This window comes from Hemitrygon akajei, chromosome 1 (assembly GCF_048418815.1).
Source record: "Hemitrygon akajei chromosome 1, sHemAka1.3, whole genome shotgun sequence".
NCBI classification, from domain to species: domain Eukaryota; kingdom Metazoa; phylum Chordata; class Chondrichthyes; order Myliobatiformes; family Dasyatidae; genus Hemitrygon; species Hemitrygon akajei.
The window spans coordinates 118,806,100-118,825,840 of NC_133124.1; the positions used below are offsets into that span (position 1 = coordinate 118,806,100).

The 19,741-nt window shown below is 37.4% G+C and overlaps 1 protein-coding gene across 1 annotated transcript in view; it reads left to right on the forward strand.

Moving 5' to 3' along the window:
* Positions 1–19,741, forward strand: part of atp9b (ATPase phospholipid transporting 9B) — a 312,373-nt gene that overhangs the window by 274,438 nt on the left and 18,194 nt on the right. The window contains exons 22-24 of the mRNA XM_073050696.1: positions 3,385–3,529; positions 4,454–4,518; positions 13,216–13,371. Of these exons, the coding sequence (XP_072906797.1) occupies positions 3,385–3,529; positions 4,454–4,518; positions 13,216–13,371 (366 nt within the window). The remainder of the gene's footprint in view (positions 1–3,384; positions 3,530–4,453; positions 4,519–13,215; positions 13,372–19,741) is intronic.

The following is a 19,741-nucleotide window of genomic DNA, read 5'->3' on the forward strand; positions in this document are numbered from 1 at the left end:
TTGTCTCACCTCTCCCTGTAGATTAAGTTGTATAACTTATTACCACTCCTTTTGGCCAAAGTTTGTCCAGCCTCTCCTTTGTAGTTCATGATCATATTTATTTTATTTTTCTAACAATAAATCAACTCCTCCACAGTTCCACAAGATCATGACTGCTCATTTATCTTAAAAACTGTTTTCTTTGTTTCTTGATTGCTTTTATGCCCAGAAATATTTGGTATTTATGTCTGTTCTGAGCAGATGTTGTGTGAGCCTCCACCACACTATGGTAGTGAATACCAAAGCTATACCAGTTATTGAGTGAAGAATTTTTTCTTGTATCATTCCTAAATAGCCTACCGTTTATTTAGAAATTTTGATCTGTCGTGCTTCCTTGCATCCAAACAGTCAAACTTTAAAAAAAATTGTTTTTCAATGATGCCACTGCTTATTCCTTTAAGCTTCAGAGAACAGAGGCCCAGTATCCTCAATCTTCATTGTATGACCAACATGCTATGCTAGGGACCAGTCTGGTGATTCTTTGCACTCCCTCCATAGAAGTTAAATTCTTTCTTTGGAAAGGAAAACAAAATTTCACACAACGCTTCAGGTGAGGCCTCACCAAGACCCTCTGTTTTAGTAAGAAAACTTTTTCTGTACTCTAGCAATAGAAGTCCTTAATACTTTCCAATGGTTTAGGATGATCAAATTATTTTTCCCCATCGCTTTTGCATCCAAAGTGGCAGTTTCATTAGATATTTAAATTGCTTGATTGTGTCCCTCCATTTTTGTTTCAATTCCTGTTCTGGTATTTGAGTTCTACTATATCCATAACCATGGGATAAAGTATTTAAGCAGAGGTTGTGCATTAATAGTCATTTTTAATTTTTTTTTGTTAAGAACATTTTAAAGATAGGAAGAGGTCATGGTGAGACAACAGTGTTTAGGAGTACAATTTACATAGTATGAGGCATAGATTTCAGGAGGCATAGCTGTTCATGCTGCTAGATAAAGATGTTGGAATGCCAGATTTTGGAGAAATGATTTAGGTGACTGATCCTTATTACCTTTGTCAAACCCTGTAGATCCCAAAACATGTTTCCTGACTGTTGGAATATCAGGTTAATACTTTATATATTTTACAGGGCAATTGCACAAAGGCCAGGACAGAAGCTCTTCTTCAATTAATTTTTACCAAGCAAACTAGATGGATTCTGTTTTTTTAATAATCTAGTGGTCTCATGGTTACCACTACTAATAATGTAGTAGTACATTATTACTAGAGGCTTGAAATCATTCAGAGATGTTATTTTAGAAATTTGGAAATTTAAATGTACTCACTAGGATCTTAAATGAAAAGCTATTATTAGTAGTGGTAACCATGAGACCACTAGATTATTAAAAAAACAGAATCCATCTAGTTTGCTTGGTAAAAATTAATTGAAGAAGAGCTTCTGTCCTGGCCTTTGTGCAATTGCCCTGTAAAATATATAAAGTATTAACCTGATATTCCAATAGTCAGGAAACATGTTTTGGGATCTACAGGGTTTGACAAAGGTAATAAGGATCAGTCACCTACAAGGTATGCCATTGCTAAGCTCAAAGAGAAATGGCAGCATAAAGGTTCAGTGCCAGAGGTCATGTTCTGTGAAGGCATTTCACCATTTTCTCTCTTTGGACCATTTGGAGATGAATGTCAAGAAGCTCAACACCATACAGATCGTAGGAGTTTGCTTGATAGTCACCCCATCCACAACCATTCACACTCCACCACTGATGCACAGTTGTAGCAGTTTGTACCATTTACAGCAACTCACCAAGACTCCGTGTACACCACCTTCCAAACCCAGAAAGTACTGTCATTACTACCTTGTTGTGGACTTGCACCTTATTGTCTGCCAACTATATTCTGCCTTTTGTTATTGTTTTCCCTTGTACTACCTCAATGCACTGTTGTGATAAAATGATCTGTGTGGATGGCATGCAAAGCAAAGTGTTCCACTGTAGCTCAGTACATGTGTTAATAATAAACCTATTTGCTAATTAGAAGGACAAAGGCAGCAAAATCACCTGGGAATTGCCCTCCAAGTCGCACACTGTCCTGATTTGGAAATATATCACTGTTCCTTCACCTTCTTGAGTTCACTGTTACTATTGCAAAAATAAAATCTAACAGCTGCTCTGTACCTAATTGATTCAATCTCATTTTTGAGGTTATAAAAGGAAAGGAACAATTTTGAACTGTAACTCAATTGCACCTAAATCTTCCACATTCATGATTCCCGATCTGCCAAGATCAGACTACCATGTGTACATTTTACATGATATAAAATTGGAACTCCCTCCCTAAGGCATGTGGGTATACCCACACCTCAAGGACTGCAGCAATTCAACGAGGCTGCTTATCGCCACTTTTTCCAAGGATAGCATGGCATGAGCAATTACAATGGCATTGGTTTGGTATTGTAGCAATTAACATGATATAGCGAAAAGCTTGTCTTGCATACTGTTTATACGGATAAAATTATTACACAGTGCATTGAGATAAAACAATAACAATGCAAAATAAAGTGTCAAATCAAGTGGAAAATGTGCAGTGCAGGTAAACAATAAAATGCAAGATTCTAACAAGATAGATTGTGAGGTCAGTTGTCCTTCTTATTGTAGAAGATGTCTGAGATGCCTGTCCAGGAATCTTATAACAAAGGGTTAGGTAGCTGTCCTTGAGCATGGTGGTACACGCTTTCAAGCTTTTGTATCTCCTGCCCGTTGGGAGAAGAGAAAATGTCTCGGTAAGTGGGTTTTGACTGCTTTACTGAGGAAGTGAGAAGTATAAACAGAGTCCATATAAGGGAGTCTGGCTCCTGTATTATATTCCTAGTGAATACATTATAGACAAGCCATGAATTCTTGGTATTTTTGCAGGAATAGCTCAGTTTCTGCTTCAGCACATGATCATGCAAGCAGAAATTATCCCCACACCAGCATTTTACAGCCATTGATTATTGCTGCAAAGCAGGAAACATTACAACTTGTTTGTGCACAGAAAGCTCCCAAAAGCACAGATATTGTTGAAGTATTTTCAATTATGCAGCTTTGAAGAGTTGGTTTCTTGCTCTTTAAAATAGTGACAAAGATTTTAGTGGCCACCTGAGAGACTGGAGAGGTCTTGACCTTAAAGATCGTGACAGTGCAAGACTCCCAGAAATTTCTAAGCCTCTGGAACTTTATCTGGGATCTTCTGAGCAAGAAATCAGGCAGCCCACCAAATTACAGTAGACAAAAGTTAGTTTCCCATACATGTCGAGGAACTCTAGGTTGGCACCTTAAAGGAAGATGCTTGAAAAATGGACATGTATTTGACATCTAAAAGATACTGCATGTTTTTCACTTGTATCTTTATAGGTTTGCTTGAAATATTATGAGCATGAGTTTGTGGAACTTGCATGCCAGTGTCCAGCTGTTGTGTGCTGTCGATGCTCTCCAACACAAAAGGCTCAAATTGTGAAGCTGTTGCAACAGCACACTGGCAAACGCACATGTGCAATAGGTAAGCACAGAAATCTCTCGTCTTTCCGCATTTAAACTGTGACCCACAGTTGCAAATTAATAAGTCCATATCTTTGCAGGAGTTAGAGACTGCTTCCAAATATAAAATACAATGGCATCTTAGCCAAAACTTGCCTTGCTCTTTGCAGTTAAGAATTTTGGCTGTGACATTTTTCCATTTGCCTCCAACTCATTAAGAAGGAAGATTTCTAGAATGGTTTTAAGTTTCTTTTAATCTGCTCCAATCTAATGTAAAGTATAAACATAAAAGTCCAATCTTGGCAGATCAGGGTTGATGAATGTGGAAGATTTAAATGCAATAGATTTGGAGTTTAAAATTGTTCCTTCCCTTTTATAATCTCAAAAATGAGATTGTTTATTTTTGTTTGAATCAATTAGATATAGAATAGCTGTTAGCAAATTTTTCCACTAACATCTTGGCTATAAAGTCTTCAGTAACAGCATTGAGTTAAAAAAAACTAAGTTATAAGCCATTGATTTATCAGGTGTCCCTCAAATAGAAGAATTCTAACTTTTGTTTGGTTAGATGTAATGCAGTGTAAGTCCACAGGGTGGCAACGAAGTACATTACAAGAGATCAGAAACATGAAATTCAACAGTTGCTATTTATTATATGGAAGTTATAATAAATAGCAGTGGGAATTGTTTCTAATGAGAAATTCAGAACTGATTTAATCTATTTAATGATACGTAAGGTTTTGATGCTTATTTAATTAGCTGGTATCTTGATGTCCTATTTTTAGATACTGGAAAGTAAGTATTCAATGTTAAGCTTATTAATGAACTTTCAGTTTTGGAGCAATTTTTTTCTTATTTTCTTCAGAGTGATTTGATGTCTGTTTAATTTTTGTTGCTATTAAGTAGCTATGTGCAAGGTTTACTCTAATAATGACTTCTTGTATAGGTGATGGAGGTAATGACGTCAGCATGATCCAAGCAGCCGACTGTGGGATTGGAATTGTAGGAAAGGTAATGATTATTTGTGTTCATGTTTGTGACTCGTTATGGCAATGCAAAGAAGAATGAAAAATTTTAAATGTCTCTTAGTCAACATCTACAATGCAGCTTGTTTCCACAGCATCGAATGAAATGTGGTTGAAAGTTATTATTCTATCGAAGCAAAAATTAGAATTCTCATCTGTAAACAGTTATCTGATACCTTACTCTGTTGTAATTTAAATTGAGAATACCCAAGTTGCTTTTTCAGCTATCCATGCAGTGTTTCTTCTTAAATCAACCACCCTAATTATTTCATCTTTCCCTGTGGAACTTATCCTCTGTTAAACTCTTCCTGAAATGCGTTGTGTTATTTCCTGCTTTTCTTTCTTTCTTTTTAAATCTTTTTATTAATTTTAAGAAAAACATAAGTGAAATATGACTACAAAACATTTGAGAGTACATAATTAATAGTTTAAATAGACAATCAGATATGTAATAATCAATATATAAGGCCTCCCAAACTCATAGTATTAATGTAGAAGAATCGAAAAAGAGAAAAAAAAACCCCAAAAAAGAACTAAAAAAAACTAACCAACATGGGCAATTGCATAATGTTAAATACATACAGTAGTGCCGATAACTCCGAACCTCCATCCAAATAATTAAGGATAATAACAGTAAGGTTTAGGATCAGACCATTTAACTCATATGAAAATGTTGAATAAATGGTCTCCAAGTTTCCTCAAATTTAACTGAAGAATCAAAAACCACGCTTCTAATTTTTTCTAAACTCAAACAAGAAATAGTTTGAGAAAACCACTGAGGTACAGTTGGAGGGTTAATTTCTTTCCAATTCAGTAAAATAGATCTTCTAGCCATTAATGTAACAAATGCAATCATTCGTTGAGATGAAGCGGATAGACGATTATTATCTGTCATTGGTAAACCAAAAATTGCAGTAAAAGGATGCGGTTGGAAATTGATATTTAAAACTTTTGAAATAATATTAAAAATATCTTTCCAATAATTTTGTAAACAAGGACAAGAACAAAACATATGAGTCAATGAAGCAACATCAGAATGACATCTGTCACAGGTTGAATTAACATAAGAATAAAATCGAGCAAGTTTATCTTTAGACATGTGAGCTCTATGTACAACCTTAAATTGTATTAGGGCACGTTTAGCACAAATAGAGGACGAATTTACCAATGATAAAATTTTTTCCCACTGCTCGGTAGATATAGGACAATGCAATTCTTCTTGCCATTCCTTCTTAATTTTTTCTGATACATCTGGCTGTACACTCATAATCATATTATAAATGATAGCTACTAAACCCTTTTGACAAGGATTGAGGGCTAAAATTCTTTCTGTAATGTCCAATGGACATTCTTTCGAAAAAGACTTTAATTCATTATACAGAAAATTTCTGACTTGCAAATATCTAAAAAAATGGGTTTTAGGTAAATTATATTTATTAGATAGCTGTTCAAAGGACATAATGTTATCATCCAAAAACAGATCACAAAAACATGTTATACCTTTTGTTTTCCATAAAAGAAAAGCTTGATCTATAGATGAAGGCCGAAAGAGGTAGTTAGATATTATAGGACATGACAGCATAAACTTATTCAAGCCAAAAAATTTACGAAATTGAAACCAAATTCGTAATGTATACTTGACTATGGGATTAGTTATCTGTTTATTCATTTTAAATAATGAAAAAGGAAGTGAAGATCCTAAGATTGAGATCAGTGAAAAATCTTGCACAGATTTACATTCCAAATTTACCCATTGTGGGCAAGCAGCTGTAGTCGATTCTTGTGTCCAGAATATTAAGTACCGTATATTAACTGCCCAATAGTAAAATCTTAAGTTTGGTAGAGCCAAGCCGCCCTCCTTAGGCTTCTGTAAATATTTTTTGCCTAGTCTAGGATTTTTGTTCTGCCACAAATAAGAAGATATTTTAGAGTCAACCATATCAAAAAAAGATTTAGGAATAAAAATTGGTAATGCTTGAAATAAATATAAAAATTTAGGTAGTATCATCATCTTAATGGCATTAACTCTGCCTACCAAAGACAAAGATAGTGGAGACCACCTATTAGCAAGTTGCTTAATTTGATCGATTAAAGGTAGAAAATTAATTTTAAATAAATCTTTATGTTTTTTTAGTAATTTTAATACCTAAATAAGTAAAATAATCTGTAACAATTCTATATGGTACATGATTATAAATTGGAACATGCATATTTAATGGAAATAGTTCACTCTTATTAAAATTCAATTTATAACCAGAAAAGTTACTAAATTGAGCGAGCAAAGAAGAAATAGCAGGAATAGATCTTTCAGGGTCAGATATATATAATAACAAGTCATCCGCATATAATGATACCTTATACGTCGTCTCCCCACGGGTAATACCGAAAATATTGGGTGATTCACGAATAGCTATAGCCAAGGGTTCTAAAGCAATGTCAAATAATAAAGGACTTAAAGGACAACCTTGCCTTGTACCACGAAATAGCTGAAAAAAAGGGGATCTTTGATTATTGGTAAAAACCGAAGCTAAGGGTTTATGGTATATTAATTTAATCCATGATATAAATTTTGAACTAAAATTAAAATGTTGCATTGTATTAAATAAATATGGCCATTCGACTCTATCAAATGCTTTTTCGGCATCTAAAGAAATGACACATTCTGGTATTTTAGATGAAGAGGTATAAATAATATTAATTAATTTTCTAATGTTAAAAGATGAATAGCGATTTTTAATAAATCCAGTCTGATCTTCAGAAATAATTCGAGGTAATATATTTTCTAATCTAATAGCCAAAATTTTACTAAAAATCTTAAAATCCGTATTCAACAAGGATATAAACCGATAGGATGCGCATTCAGTAGGGTCTTTATCTTTTTTAAGAATTAAAGAAATAGAAACTTCATAAAAAAAATTGTGGTAGTTTGCCTATACTTAATGCATCTTTAAAAATTTTACAAAGCCAAGGAGAAAGTATGGAAGAGAAAGATTTAAAAAATTCTGTAGAAAAACCATCTGGACCAGAAGCTTTACCCGAATTCATTGAAAAAATAGCCTTTTCTATTTCAGACTCCGTAATAGGTATATCCAAAAATACACTATCCTCAACAGTTACTTTTGGAATATTCAATTTCCTTAAAAATTCATTTATTATAGAAGAGTCCTTAGTACATTCTGATTGATATAAGGAATTATAAAAATCTTGAAAGGCTTTATTTATCTCTTTGTGATCGATCGTCAAAGTACCATCTTGTTTACGAATCCTAGTAATCTGTCGTTTGTCCGAAGCAATTTTCAATTGGTTAGCTAGTAATTTACCAGACTTATCTCCATATATATAGAATTGGGCTTTTGATTTAATTAACTGACTTTCAATCGAGGAGGATAATAGTAAGCTATGCTCCATTTGAAGTTCCACTCTTTCTTTATAAAGTTCTTTGCTAGGGGTCATTGAATAAATTTTGTCAATTGCTTTGATTTTATCAACTAGTGTTAATATTTTAGAATTAGTTCGTTTCCTAACTCCAGCAGAATATGAAATAAACTGTCCACGAATATATGCCTTAAAAGTATCCCACAAAGTTCCACTAGAGATCTCTGCTGTAAAATTTGTTGAGAAAAACAAATCAATTTGCTGTTTAATAAAGTTGACAAAGTCAGAATCCTGCAATAAAACAGGATTAAACTTCCAACCTTTAGTATTAATATATGAATCCGTCATCTTAATAGATAACTTCAAAGGTGCATGATCAGATATGGTAATAGAGCCATATTTACAATCCATAACATCTGTAAGTAAATGGTGATCAATGAAAAAGTAATCAATTCTTGAGTAATTATGGTAAACATGGGAAAAGTATGAAAACTCTTTGTCATTAGGGTGTAAAAAAACGCCAAATTTCACAAATAGCTGAATCAATCATAAAAGAGTTAATGAGAGAAGCCGATTTATTCGGAAGAGTTTGGGTGGGCTTGGATCTATCCAACAAAGGGTTTAAACAACAGTTAAAATCCCCACCCATTATCAATCTATATTGATTCAAATTAGGAAAGGATGTAAATAAACATTTAAAAAATTCAGGACAATCAGTATTTGGAGCATAAACATTAACTAAAACAACTTTTTGATCAAAAAGTAGACCAGTAATAAGCAAAAATCTACCTTGCGGATCTGAAATTGTTTCATGTTGTATAAAAGAAGTTGATGAATCTATAAAAATGGAAACACCTCTTACTTTGGCTTGCGAATTTGAGTGATACTGTTGGCCCTTCCAAAACCTAAACAACCGTTGACTATCCACCTTCCTTACATGAGTCTCTTGTACAAAAATAACATTAGCATTCATTCTATGGAATACTTTGAATGTTTTTTTCCGTTTGATCGGATGATTTAAACCATTAGTATTCCAAGAAACAAAGTTAATAGTCCTATCCATATTGACAATATTTATTACAATTAACACATAAGTTTGGAAAAAAAGTTAACTCATGAACCCGGAAGAAGGAAGTAAGTTCAAGGAGAAACCGGAAGTCACGGCACTGCGACCATTTTTGTAGTTTCATATAAGCCCATGAAATAAAACTAAGCAGAAAGCAAGCAAAAAGAAAAGAAAAAAGAAAAATCCCCCTCTCTCCACCCTCAAAACCCCAGGAAAAAAGCCAAAAAGAGGCAAGCAAGCAATCTAATACTAAAATTACCCCCGTGTCTCAAGACGGCAACTCAGACACAACAAAGTTAAAAAAAATACAAACAACCCACATTATAAGAGAGGGTTGGTGTAACAAAAGTTAAAATATAAAATTAGTACCGTATTATAAATGTATATAAACAAAAGGGTTAAAAAAGAATTAAAACGATAAAACCCATAAATGACTAATACTGGATTGGTATTTTAAATGAAAGTTTAAAACTTTCAAACACATCAAAACAGATATGACGTTCCAAGCACTAAAGTCTGTCAGGAAGAAGAAACGACATTTTATTTTTTTTAAAAAAATCTTAATATTTAAATGTTAAGAGTATAAAAAAGCGTATATCAGCTTAAAAAGAAAAGCAAAAAGGAAAAAAAAACCCTAATAAGTTATTTTCAACACTAATAGATTAATAATATGGAAAAATAATAAAGTCAAAATAAACCCAGCAAAAAGAGCTTTAACCGTATATAAGAAATACATGTAAGCCATACCCAAAAAAAAACCAAACATCATTCTGTAACAGATCCAAATCTATAGGCTAAATTACATTAGTCAGCCCGATAGAACGTCATTGTTCCAGGAAACTTTGAGCATCCGCTGGAGATTTAAACAGCTGAAAAATTCCATCCTCAAGAGTGACTCTCAAGTGTGCTGGAAATAACAGTGCTTGCTTGCAGCCTTTCTGGTGAAATTTCGACATAACAGATCTAAAAGCCATTCTTGCCCTTAAGACTTCAGGGCAATAATCTTCCAGAATGCGAAATTTAAACTCTTGATAGCTGATCATACCCTTTTTCCGAGCTGCCCGAATCAAACGTTCTTTGATATGAGGGTAATGGATCCGGAGAATTACATGTCGTGGTTTCAAACTTGAATCAGACCGAAAACGGGAGACACGGTGTGCCCGATCGATTACCGGGAGAGAGTCCAGTACCTCTGGACCCAAGACATCCATTAGAAATTTAGAGAAGAAAACGGTAAGATCACCGCTCTCAAATTTTTCCGGAATCCCAATTAATTGAAGATTTTGTCTTCGAGAGCGAATTTTCCAAATCAGTAATTTTAACTTTATAACGATCCATCTGTTGAGAAGTCGAAGTTTGCTGTTCTTGTATTTTTTCAATTATACGATCTTTCTTGCGAGCGGCTTCTTCAAGAGCCAAAATACTTGCTTGTTGTTTTTGTGATTCCAGTGAAAGTGTCTGGAGCTTTTCTTCAACTAGTTTCAAACGCTCATCAAACCGAAAAAGCTTTACGGTTATTTTTCTCTCCAGTTCTTCAAATTCGTCTTCTATAAGCTTCACAATTGTTTCTAAAGTTATCGGTTCTTTCGTCTGTTTCGATTCTTTTGCTCTAGACATTTCAGCAAGTTGAGAATAATTCAAATAGTTAAAAAGAAAAATTCTGTATGTTTAGACCCCTTTAGAATAAGTATAAGAAGATCCTTTAAGGGGTGTTTGTAGGTTAAAAAGACGTAAAAGGTTTGGAGCAAAGCCTAGAAGCGGTTTAATCCATGAGCGCCATCTTGAGACTCCCGTCCTGCTTTTCAAAAGAGTAAAAAGCCCCACTTCCGAACCACCCCAAATGGAAGAAATTTTCCTGAGCTCTTTGTAAGTTTTATTAGTGACCACCTTTTATTTATCAGCCTTAGTTTTAGATTTCATCTATATTCATATTTACATTTCATACCTTTAAAGACCAACACCATGACCTTTCCCCTCTAGAGAATGACTCCTAGAGGCTCCTGCCATGTTATTTAGTCAACAATTTGAGCATTTACCAAGGACCGGTAGGGTTCTTAGTACCAATAACTGTGGTGTTAACTGTTCAGGCTAATGAAATGGCTTCTCTGTAATGCTATAATGGGATTCTGTGCCTGGTATGTTTGGCTTATGGCTACTGATAAGGGGGAAAATAACCAATGGAGAATTGTTATGCTATCTTGTCTGTGTAAGCTGAGCAGGAGTTCGCGGTCTTTTTCGGGAGGGAAGCGGGGCGACAGTGGTTCACCCTATGCGAATGGGGGTCAACAGGGGGCACGGAGGCTACAGACCTTTTGGCAAATCATGACAGATGGCTTGAGGGCAGGATTTTTTTGCCCCCCGGGCATCTTTGGGATATTTCTGCCAGATAAAATAATTGAAAATCGTGATCTATCTTGCCAAGCAGAGAACATTTCACTGAAGTGTTTATAGTATGTTTATATATATATATATAGTGTTTGGGCATCAGTAGGCACCTCAGGAACGTTGCACTCAATGCTCCTATGTGACCTGCTGCAGTCCTTCAGGGGAAGATGCTTCCAAGTCAAGATAGAGGGAGCAATGATGGTGGTATGTGCAACTGCTATTATCTGTACTCATCTGCAGCACCTATTCCTCTTGGTGATAGAGATCACAGGATTGAAAGGTGCTGTTGGTAACTGCTCATATCTTATTGACTGTTGTGCCCAGGAATAGATGTTTCAATAGTGGGAGGAGCACCACTGAGGCAGGCTGCCTTACCCTTAATGGGGTTGAGTTCCTTGTACATTTACTACTTCCTTCCCCAACCTGACCCAAAGATATCTGTAGATTATCACAACCGTGCATTGGCACTGAGTCAGACAAAACATCCATATCTGGAAAAGATATTGCCAGCTTGGGTGAAGCCCCTGATCCCCATTCCCATTCCCTCCCAGAGTAGATGTAAAACCCAGTGTCTGGAAAAGTGTTTCCTGATCCCAGAGCATTATGCTAATCTACTCGCTCACTGAGTATCTTGCCCGGCAATTGAGGCTGAATCAAATTTGAAATTGACACCAAAAAGTAATTCTGTCATTCTAGGTTGAGTCCCTGCTCCCTCTCTGGTCATGTGTCAAGGTGCAGCTTGACCCTCAGTGATCCTAATCCACACAGAGCCTGTGCCTAACCTGACTCCCCACATACATGTTTGTGTCCTGCTGGATTGGGCTTGGCTTAGGTAGCCAGTCTCGCTTCTGGAATCCATCGAGGCAATGTGGTTGTCCCACTGAGTTTAATTATAGCAAATGGAAGCATGGGAAGATGGTGAATTGAGAAGTTCAGAATGGAGAAGGTCTGATGATTTTATCTGTAATGTTGTGCAGTGTTTTTTATTAGACATCTAGTTTTGGGGTGGAAACCTGAATCTGGTAATTATGCAACATCTGTCAAATGAATTATTTGATTTGACAGATGTGTTGATTATCAGAAAAGATCAGCACTGTTGATTATCAGAAAAGATCGGCACCCAATTCCTCCATCCTCCAATCTTCTGTGGTCCAGAATTCTTTCCAGAGAATATTGTCACTTGTGCATGATTTTGAAACTTGCCATCCGAAGGTGCTCCAGCTGTGAAGAGTGATTGAACCATTTTCCTCTGCATTACCTCATAGCTGAAGCACCTTCAGATGATAGGCTTTAGAATTGTTGCAGTTTGAACATTTCCTTGTGCTTGCTTGAGATTTATGCAGGTGTCAGAAATGGAGCAATAAAATTCTCTCATTGTCTTATCCCCTCAGTTGCATTTCTGCTCTGGTTATTTGCACTGGGCCCTGGAATTGACTTCCCACTTTTGTGGTGTCACCTCATCCAGCAGAGAATTAACTGAAGTGCTATATGCCCGAAAACCTGCTTCTTGCTGTCCTGTAAAACCTTCCTGTTTGAGAAATCTCTGTTACTCTGAGAAATTACCATTGTTACTGCTTGAAGATGGCCTGAGCATAATTACTCCACAAATCTTTGTTCAGTACATATATTATGTGTGTGTTTGAGAAAGCAGGATTTGCTGATGTTATTAATTGAGTCAGTGTGAGTCTTGAGCAAAGAAATCCAGGGAGCTCAGCAATGAAATATATTTATCTAACAAAGTATAAACTTTGAAAATTTAGTCAAGGTTTTGAGTAATGTGATTTCATTGTCACAAATGTTTACTTGCTGCAGTGGTAGCTTTCTAACCAATGTTTCATCTGTTTTTCTAAAATCTAGGAAGGGAAGCAGGCATCTTTGGCAGCAGACTTCTCCATTACTCAGTTTAAGCACATTGGCAGGCTGTTGATGGTTCACGGACGCAACAGTTACAAAAGATCTGCTGCACTGGGCCAGTTTGTCATACACCGAGGCCTTATCATCTCCACTATGCAGGTGATCGTAAACTTACCTTTACTAAAGGGGTGAGGCACGTGGTGCTCAAATACACCAGAATTGAAATAATACGAGAAAATGTATGTTTCGTCCATATTTACAGTTGTAACAAATAATACAATGAGCTGCTAAGTACTATGGAATGTGTATATATTGGCCAGTAGAATAATTAATACAGAAAATGAATGGCTGGAAATTTCAGGGTGATTTTATGTAGGTGTCGATCTCATGCCTTTACATCTAAAGTTGTGAGAAGGAAAAGAGGAAACTGCCTTTAAAGGCCATTGAATCAATTCTCCGAGCAGATTGTAAGATAAGGTGGGAGATCAAAGAGACAACCAGGAAAACGATGAACGCAGAAGTAATGTGGGAGAAGTGGAAGCATAATCCTGGAACCAGACAATTTTCATGTCATGTCTGGAAAAAAAGATGCAATCTGTCATACTGTCAAGCTTTGATACTGGTTGTAATATAAAATAAGCCATAAATGAGTGATTATTCTGCAAGAGAGTAGAAAATTCAATCATGAACTCAGCATTGAGTTTGAAAAAGGTTTACTTAAGTCGTATGTCAATTTTGGCACTGCGATTGAACGATGTCTTGCTTTCAATGTATTCTTACTATCTTTAGCATGGGTGTGGTAGGTTCTGAGCAGCAGTGAAGTTGCATTGAGATGATCCAAACCATTTGAAGCAGGGTGTGCAACATGTAGAGCTTTTCACGTCACACCAAGTTGACAGACATAACTGAAGCAAAACGCAGTATTAAATCTGATAGAGGAGCAAGAATGAGATGGAAAGCTTTACCTCAATAGGGTGCATAAGAGGTTTACCAGGGGTTCTGATGAAAGATCTTGGCCCAAAGAGCCGACTGCTTCTGTACCCCTGTAGATGCTGTGTGACTTGCTGCGTTCCACCGACATTTTATGTTTGCTGCTCAGGCTTACCAAGATCTCCTGCATCTCCTGTGTCTCAGGTTTACCAAGATGCTGCCTGGATTAAAGGGTATGAATTATGAGTGACTGAACAAACTTGGGTTGTTTTCTCTGAAGTGGCAGAGACTGAGGGAAGACCTGATAGAAGTTTATAAAATATGAAGGCCTATATAGAGAGTCAGCTAGTATCATCTTCTCGGCGTCAAAATGCCTATTACTAGAGGGTATGCATTTAAGTTGAGGGTGAGGTACTACAAAGGTATATGGGTCAGTTTTTCCACGGTGAAATTTGCTGCTAGGATGGGGTGGAGGTAGTTACAATAAAGGCAGATACAGATATGCAGGTAATGTCAGAATATGGACCATGTATAAGCAGAAGAGATTAGGCATCATTAGGTTAATTAGGTTAGCACAACATTGTGCAGAATTTTGAAAGGCTGGTGTGGCTGGTTTAAGATTTCACGGTAAACAAATACAATAGAAGAATTAAGAGCAAATAAAAGGGAGATTTCTATTAGATTAGCTTAAGTACATGATTGGTAAGTGGTCTGAGAAAATGAACAGCAATAGAAAATAACAAGAGATAAAGACCATAATGATGAATATAATCACTGTCGATCAAAAATGATATAAGTACACAAAAGGGAGAATTCTGTATTGTCAAATACATCATCTTTCAAAAAAGAACTTAAGCCAACCCATGTTATTCTATGCAAATAGTACCAAAAAACTGTGGGGCTTTTTCTTGGCAAGAGCAAGGACTTGACAGGAAACCTTGGGCAACAACGCAAGTGCTACTGCCAAAGGCAGATAGCTAGTCAGTACCTCCTTTCCCGCCTGCAGGTCCTTGCTGTCTGTGAAGTAGGTTCCTGTGACTAACTCTGTTCCAATGGCTGCACTTTAAGACAGTTCACTCCTTGTAAAACAGCTTGGAGCATCTGAGCAGATGATGTAATACAACATTTTTAAAGTAAAAAACAAATCTTTATTTTTCTTCCTTTGGTAGAGGAAAAGCGAGTTACTGCATTTAATTTCAGGTGACACAGAAAATGAACAAACAGAAATGGTAACAGGGGTGACACATTTTTCAGTGACAGAAGATCACAAGTCAAGAAATGCAAAGATGCAGCAGAAATTCCTGGTGGAAAGACATCAAAACTTGCAAGCTGCAGCAGGAAATGCTAATAGGGAATTGAAAAGAGGGTAGATAATCACGTCTTGCAGGGTGCTGAGAGCAAATCTTTCTTAAAATATCTTTGGGTGGGGCGGGAGGGGGTGGTGGAGTGAATCCATTATACAAAAATCTAGAGTAAAACAGACAAAATACTGGAGGATCTCCAGCAGGTCAGACAACATCTGTGGAGAGGAATAAACTGTTGACATTTCAGGCCAAGATCCTTAATCAGGACTCTTACACCTGAAGCATATATTTTCTGTGCTGGAAGATTTGCTTGGACCCCACCAGACTTTCAAATTAATAACCTTATCATTGTTGTATTAATGGATTGAAAAATACTTCCCCTGATGGGGAACATCTATAGAAATATTGCGAAGCTGAATGTTGAGCAAAGGGACATTCTGTACCTTTTTTGTTAAAAGCAGCACATTTTATATATTTGTAAATCAGGCCAAAAATCTTTATTTTTTTCAGTATGGAATTACAGCACGTCACTGTTCAACTAAGGCTTCTCTTAATACTTCACCATCTCAAATTCCACATGTAAAACATACCTAGATTTAATTTGTGTTCAGCTGAGTATGTTGGCTGGGGTTGGAATCAATATTCATTTTGGTGATGGTATGATGCAGTTTGTGATTTATTTACAAATGATCCCATTGCTTTAGGGATGTTGCTTTCACAGGTACATTTACTGATGCAATTAACCTCTAAAATGTTGTTGGCCATATAAAATCTCCATCTGTTCAAATTATATAAGCAATAAAGTTGCTTAGTCTCTTTGACATGAATTGGAGGTATCGTAAATCAGATTCTAACTAATTTTATGCCATTTATTTCTTATTGTGTGGGAGTCCTACTGTGTACATGTGTGTCCTGAGCCAAACATACCAGGCTTTCATCTCTTTTCATTCAATAGACAATAGACAGTAGGTGCAGGAGTAGGCCATTCAGCCCTTCTAGCCAGCACCGCCATTCACTGTGATCATGGCTGATCATACACAATCAGTACCCCATTCCTGCCCTCTCCCCATATCCCTTGACCCCGCTATCTATAAGAGCTCTATCTAACTCTCGCTTGAATGCATCCAGAGACTTGGCCTCCACTGCCTTCTGGGGCAGAGCATTCCACATATCCACCACTCTCTGGGTGAAAAAGTTTTTCCGCCTCTCTGTTCTAAATGGCCTACCCCTTATTCTTAAACTGTGGCCTCTAGTTCTGGACTCACCCATCAGTGGGAACATGCTTCCTGCCTCCAGTGTGTCCAATCCCTTAATAATCTTATATGTTTCAATCAGATCCCTTCTCATCCTTCTAAATTCCAGTGTATACAAGTCCAGTCGCTCCAATCTTTCAAAATATGACAGTCCCGCCATTCCGGGAATTAACCTTGTGAACCTACGCTGCACTCCCTCAATAGCAAGAATGTCCTTCCTCAAATTTGGAGACTAAAACTGCACACAATACTCCAGGTGGGGTCTCACCAGGGCCCTGTACAGCTGCAGAAGGACCTCTTTACTCCTATACTCAATTCCTCTTGTTATAAAAGCCAGCATGCCACTAGCTTTCTTCACTGCCTGCTGTATCTGCATGCTTGCTTTCATTGACTGATGTACAAGAACACCTAGATCCCGTTGTACTTCCCCTTTTCCTAACTTGACTCCATTTAGATAGTAATCTGCCTTCCTGTTCTTGCCACCAAAGTGGATAACCTCACATTTATCCACGTTAAACTGCATCTGCCATACATTTGCCCACTCACCCAACCTGTCCAAGTCACCCTGCATTCTCATAACATCCTCCTGACATTTCACACTGCCACCCAGCTTTGTGTCATCGGCAAATTTGCTAATGTTACTTTTAATCCCTTCATCTAAATCATTAATGTATATTGTAAACAGCTGCGGTCCCAGCACCGAACCTTGCGGTACCCCACTGGTCACAGCCTGCCATTCCGAAAGAGACCCGTTAATCACCACTGTTTGTTTCCTGTCAGCCAGCCAATTTTCAATCCATGTCAGTACTCTGCCCCCAATACCATGTGCCCTAATTTTGCCCACTAATCTCCTATGTGGGACTTTATCAAAAGCTTTCTGGAAGTCCAGGTACACTACATCCACTGGCTCTCCCTTGTCCATTTTCATAGTTACATCCTCAAAAAAAACTCCAGAAGATTAGTCAAGCATGATTTTCCCTTCATAAATCCATGCTGGCTCGGACTGATCCTTCTACTGCTATCCAAATGTGTCGTAATTTCCTCTTTTATAATTGACTCCAGCATCTTTCCCACCACTGACGTCAGGCTAACCGGTCTATAATTCTCTGTTTTCTCTCTCCCTCCTTTCTTGAAAAGTGGGACAACATTAGCCACCCTCCAATCAGCAGGAACTGTTCTTGAATCTATAGAACATTGGAAAATGATTACCAATGCATCCACGATTTCTAGAGCCACCTCTTTAAGTACCCTGGGATGCAGACCATCAGGTCCCGGGGACTTATCAGCCTTCAGACTCAACAGTCTATCCAACACCGTTTCTTGCCTAATATAAATATCCTTCAGTTCATCCTTTACCCTAGTTCCTTTGGTCACTATTACATCTGGGAGATAGTTTGTGTCTTCCCTAGTGAAGACAGATCCAAAGTACCTGTTCAATTCATCTGCCATTTCCTTGTTCCCCATAATAAATTCACCCATTTCTGTCTTCAATGGCCCAATTTTGGTCTTAACTATTTTTTTTGCTGTTCACATACCTAAAGAAGCTTTTACTATCTTACTTTATATTCTTGGCTAGTTTACCTTCGTACCTAATTTTTTCTTGGCGTATTGCCTTTTTTGTTATGTTGCTCTTTAAAAGCTTCCCAGTCCTCCGGTTTCCCGCTCATCTTTGTTATGTTATACTTCTCTTTTATTTTTATACTGCCCTTTACTTCCCTCGTCAGTCACGGCCACCCCTTACTCCCCTTAGGATCTTTCTTCCTCTTTGGAATGAACCGATCCTGCACCTTCTGCATTATTCCCAGAAATACCTGCCATTTTTGTTCCACTGTCTTCCCTGCTAGGGTATTGTTCCATTGAACTTTGGCCAGCTCCTCCCTCATAGCTCCATAGTTCCCTTTGTTCAACTGTAATTCTGACACATCCGATTTTCCCTTCTCCTTCACAAATTGTAGGTTAAAACATATCATATTATGGTCACTACCTCCTAATGGTTCCTTTACCTCGAGGTCCCTGATCAAATCCGGTTAATTGCACAACACTAAATCTAGAATTGCCTTCTCCCTGGTAGGCTCCAGTACAAGCTGTTCCAAGAATCCATCTCGGAGGCACTCCACAAACTCCCTTTCTTGGGGTCCAGTACCATTCTGATTCTCCCAGTCTACCTGTATGTTGAAATCCCCCATGACAACTGTATCATTACCTTTGCGACATGCCAATTTTAACTCTTCATTCAACTTACACCCTACATCCAGACTACTGTTTGGGGGCCTGTAGATAACTCCCATTAGGGTCTTTCTACTCTTAGAATTTCTCAGTTCTATCCATACTGACTCTACATCCCCAGATTCTATGTCCCCCCTCGCAAGGGACTGAATATCATTCCTCACCAACAGAGCCACCCCACCCCCTCTGCCAGTCAGTCTGTCCTTTCGATAAGATGTATAGCCTTGAATATTCATTAACCAGGCCCTGTCCGCTTGAAGCCATGTCTCAGTTATTCCCACAATATCGTACTTGCCAATTTCCAACTGAGCCTCAAGCTCATCTACTTTATTCCTCATACTTCGTGCATTCATATATAATACTTTTAATTCTGTACTCCCCTCTCCTTTCATATCGATTCCTATTTCACTTGGCCATACTGTATGATCTCTTCTTGAGCTTTCTACTCCATTGATTCTGTTGTCCTTTTTAACTTTTCTTATTTTCACTTTCCCTTTAACTCCATCCTTATATTTCCAGTTCATTCCCTCCCCCCCACTACTTAGTTTAAACACATACGTGTTGCTGTGCCAAACCTGTCTGCCAGAATGCTGGTCCCCCGCCTATTAAGGTGCAACCTGTCCCTTTTGTACAATTCATCCCTACCCCAAAACAGATCCCAGTGGTCCAAGAATGTAAATCCTTGCTTCCTGCACCAGTTCCTCAGCCACACATTCAGATCCATTGTCTCCCTGTTCCTGCCCTCTCCAGCATGAGGAACTGGAAGCAAACCAGAGATAACCACCCTGGAAGTCCTGCTTTTCAGCCTTCTTCCAA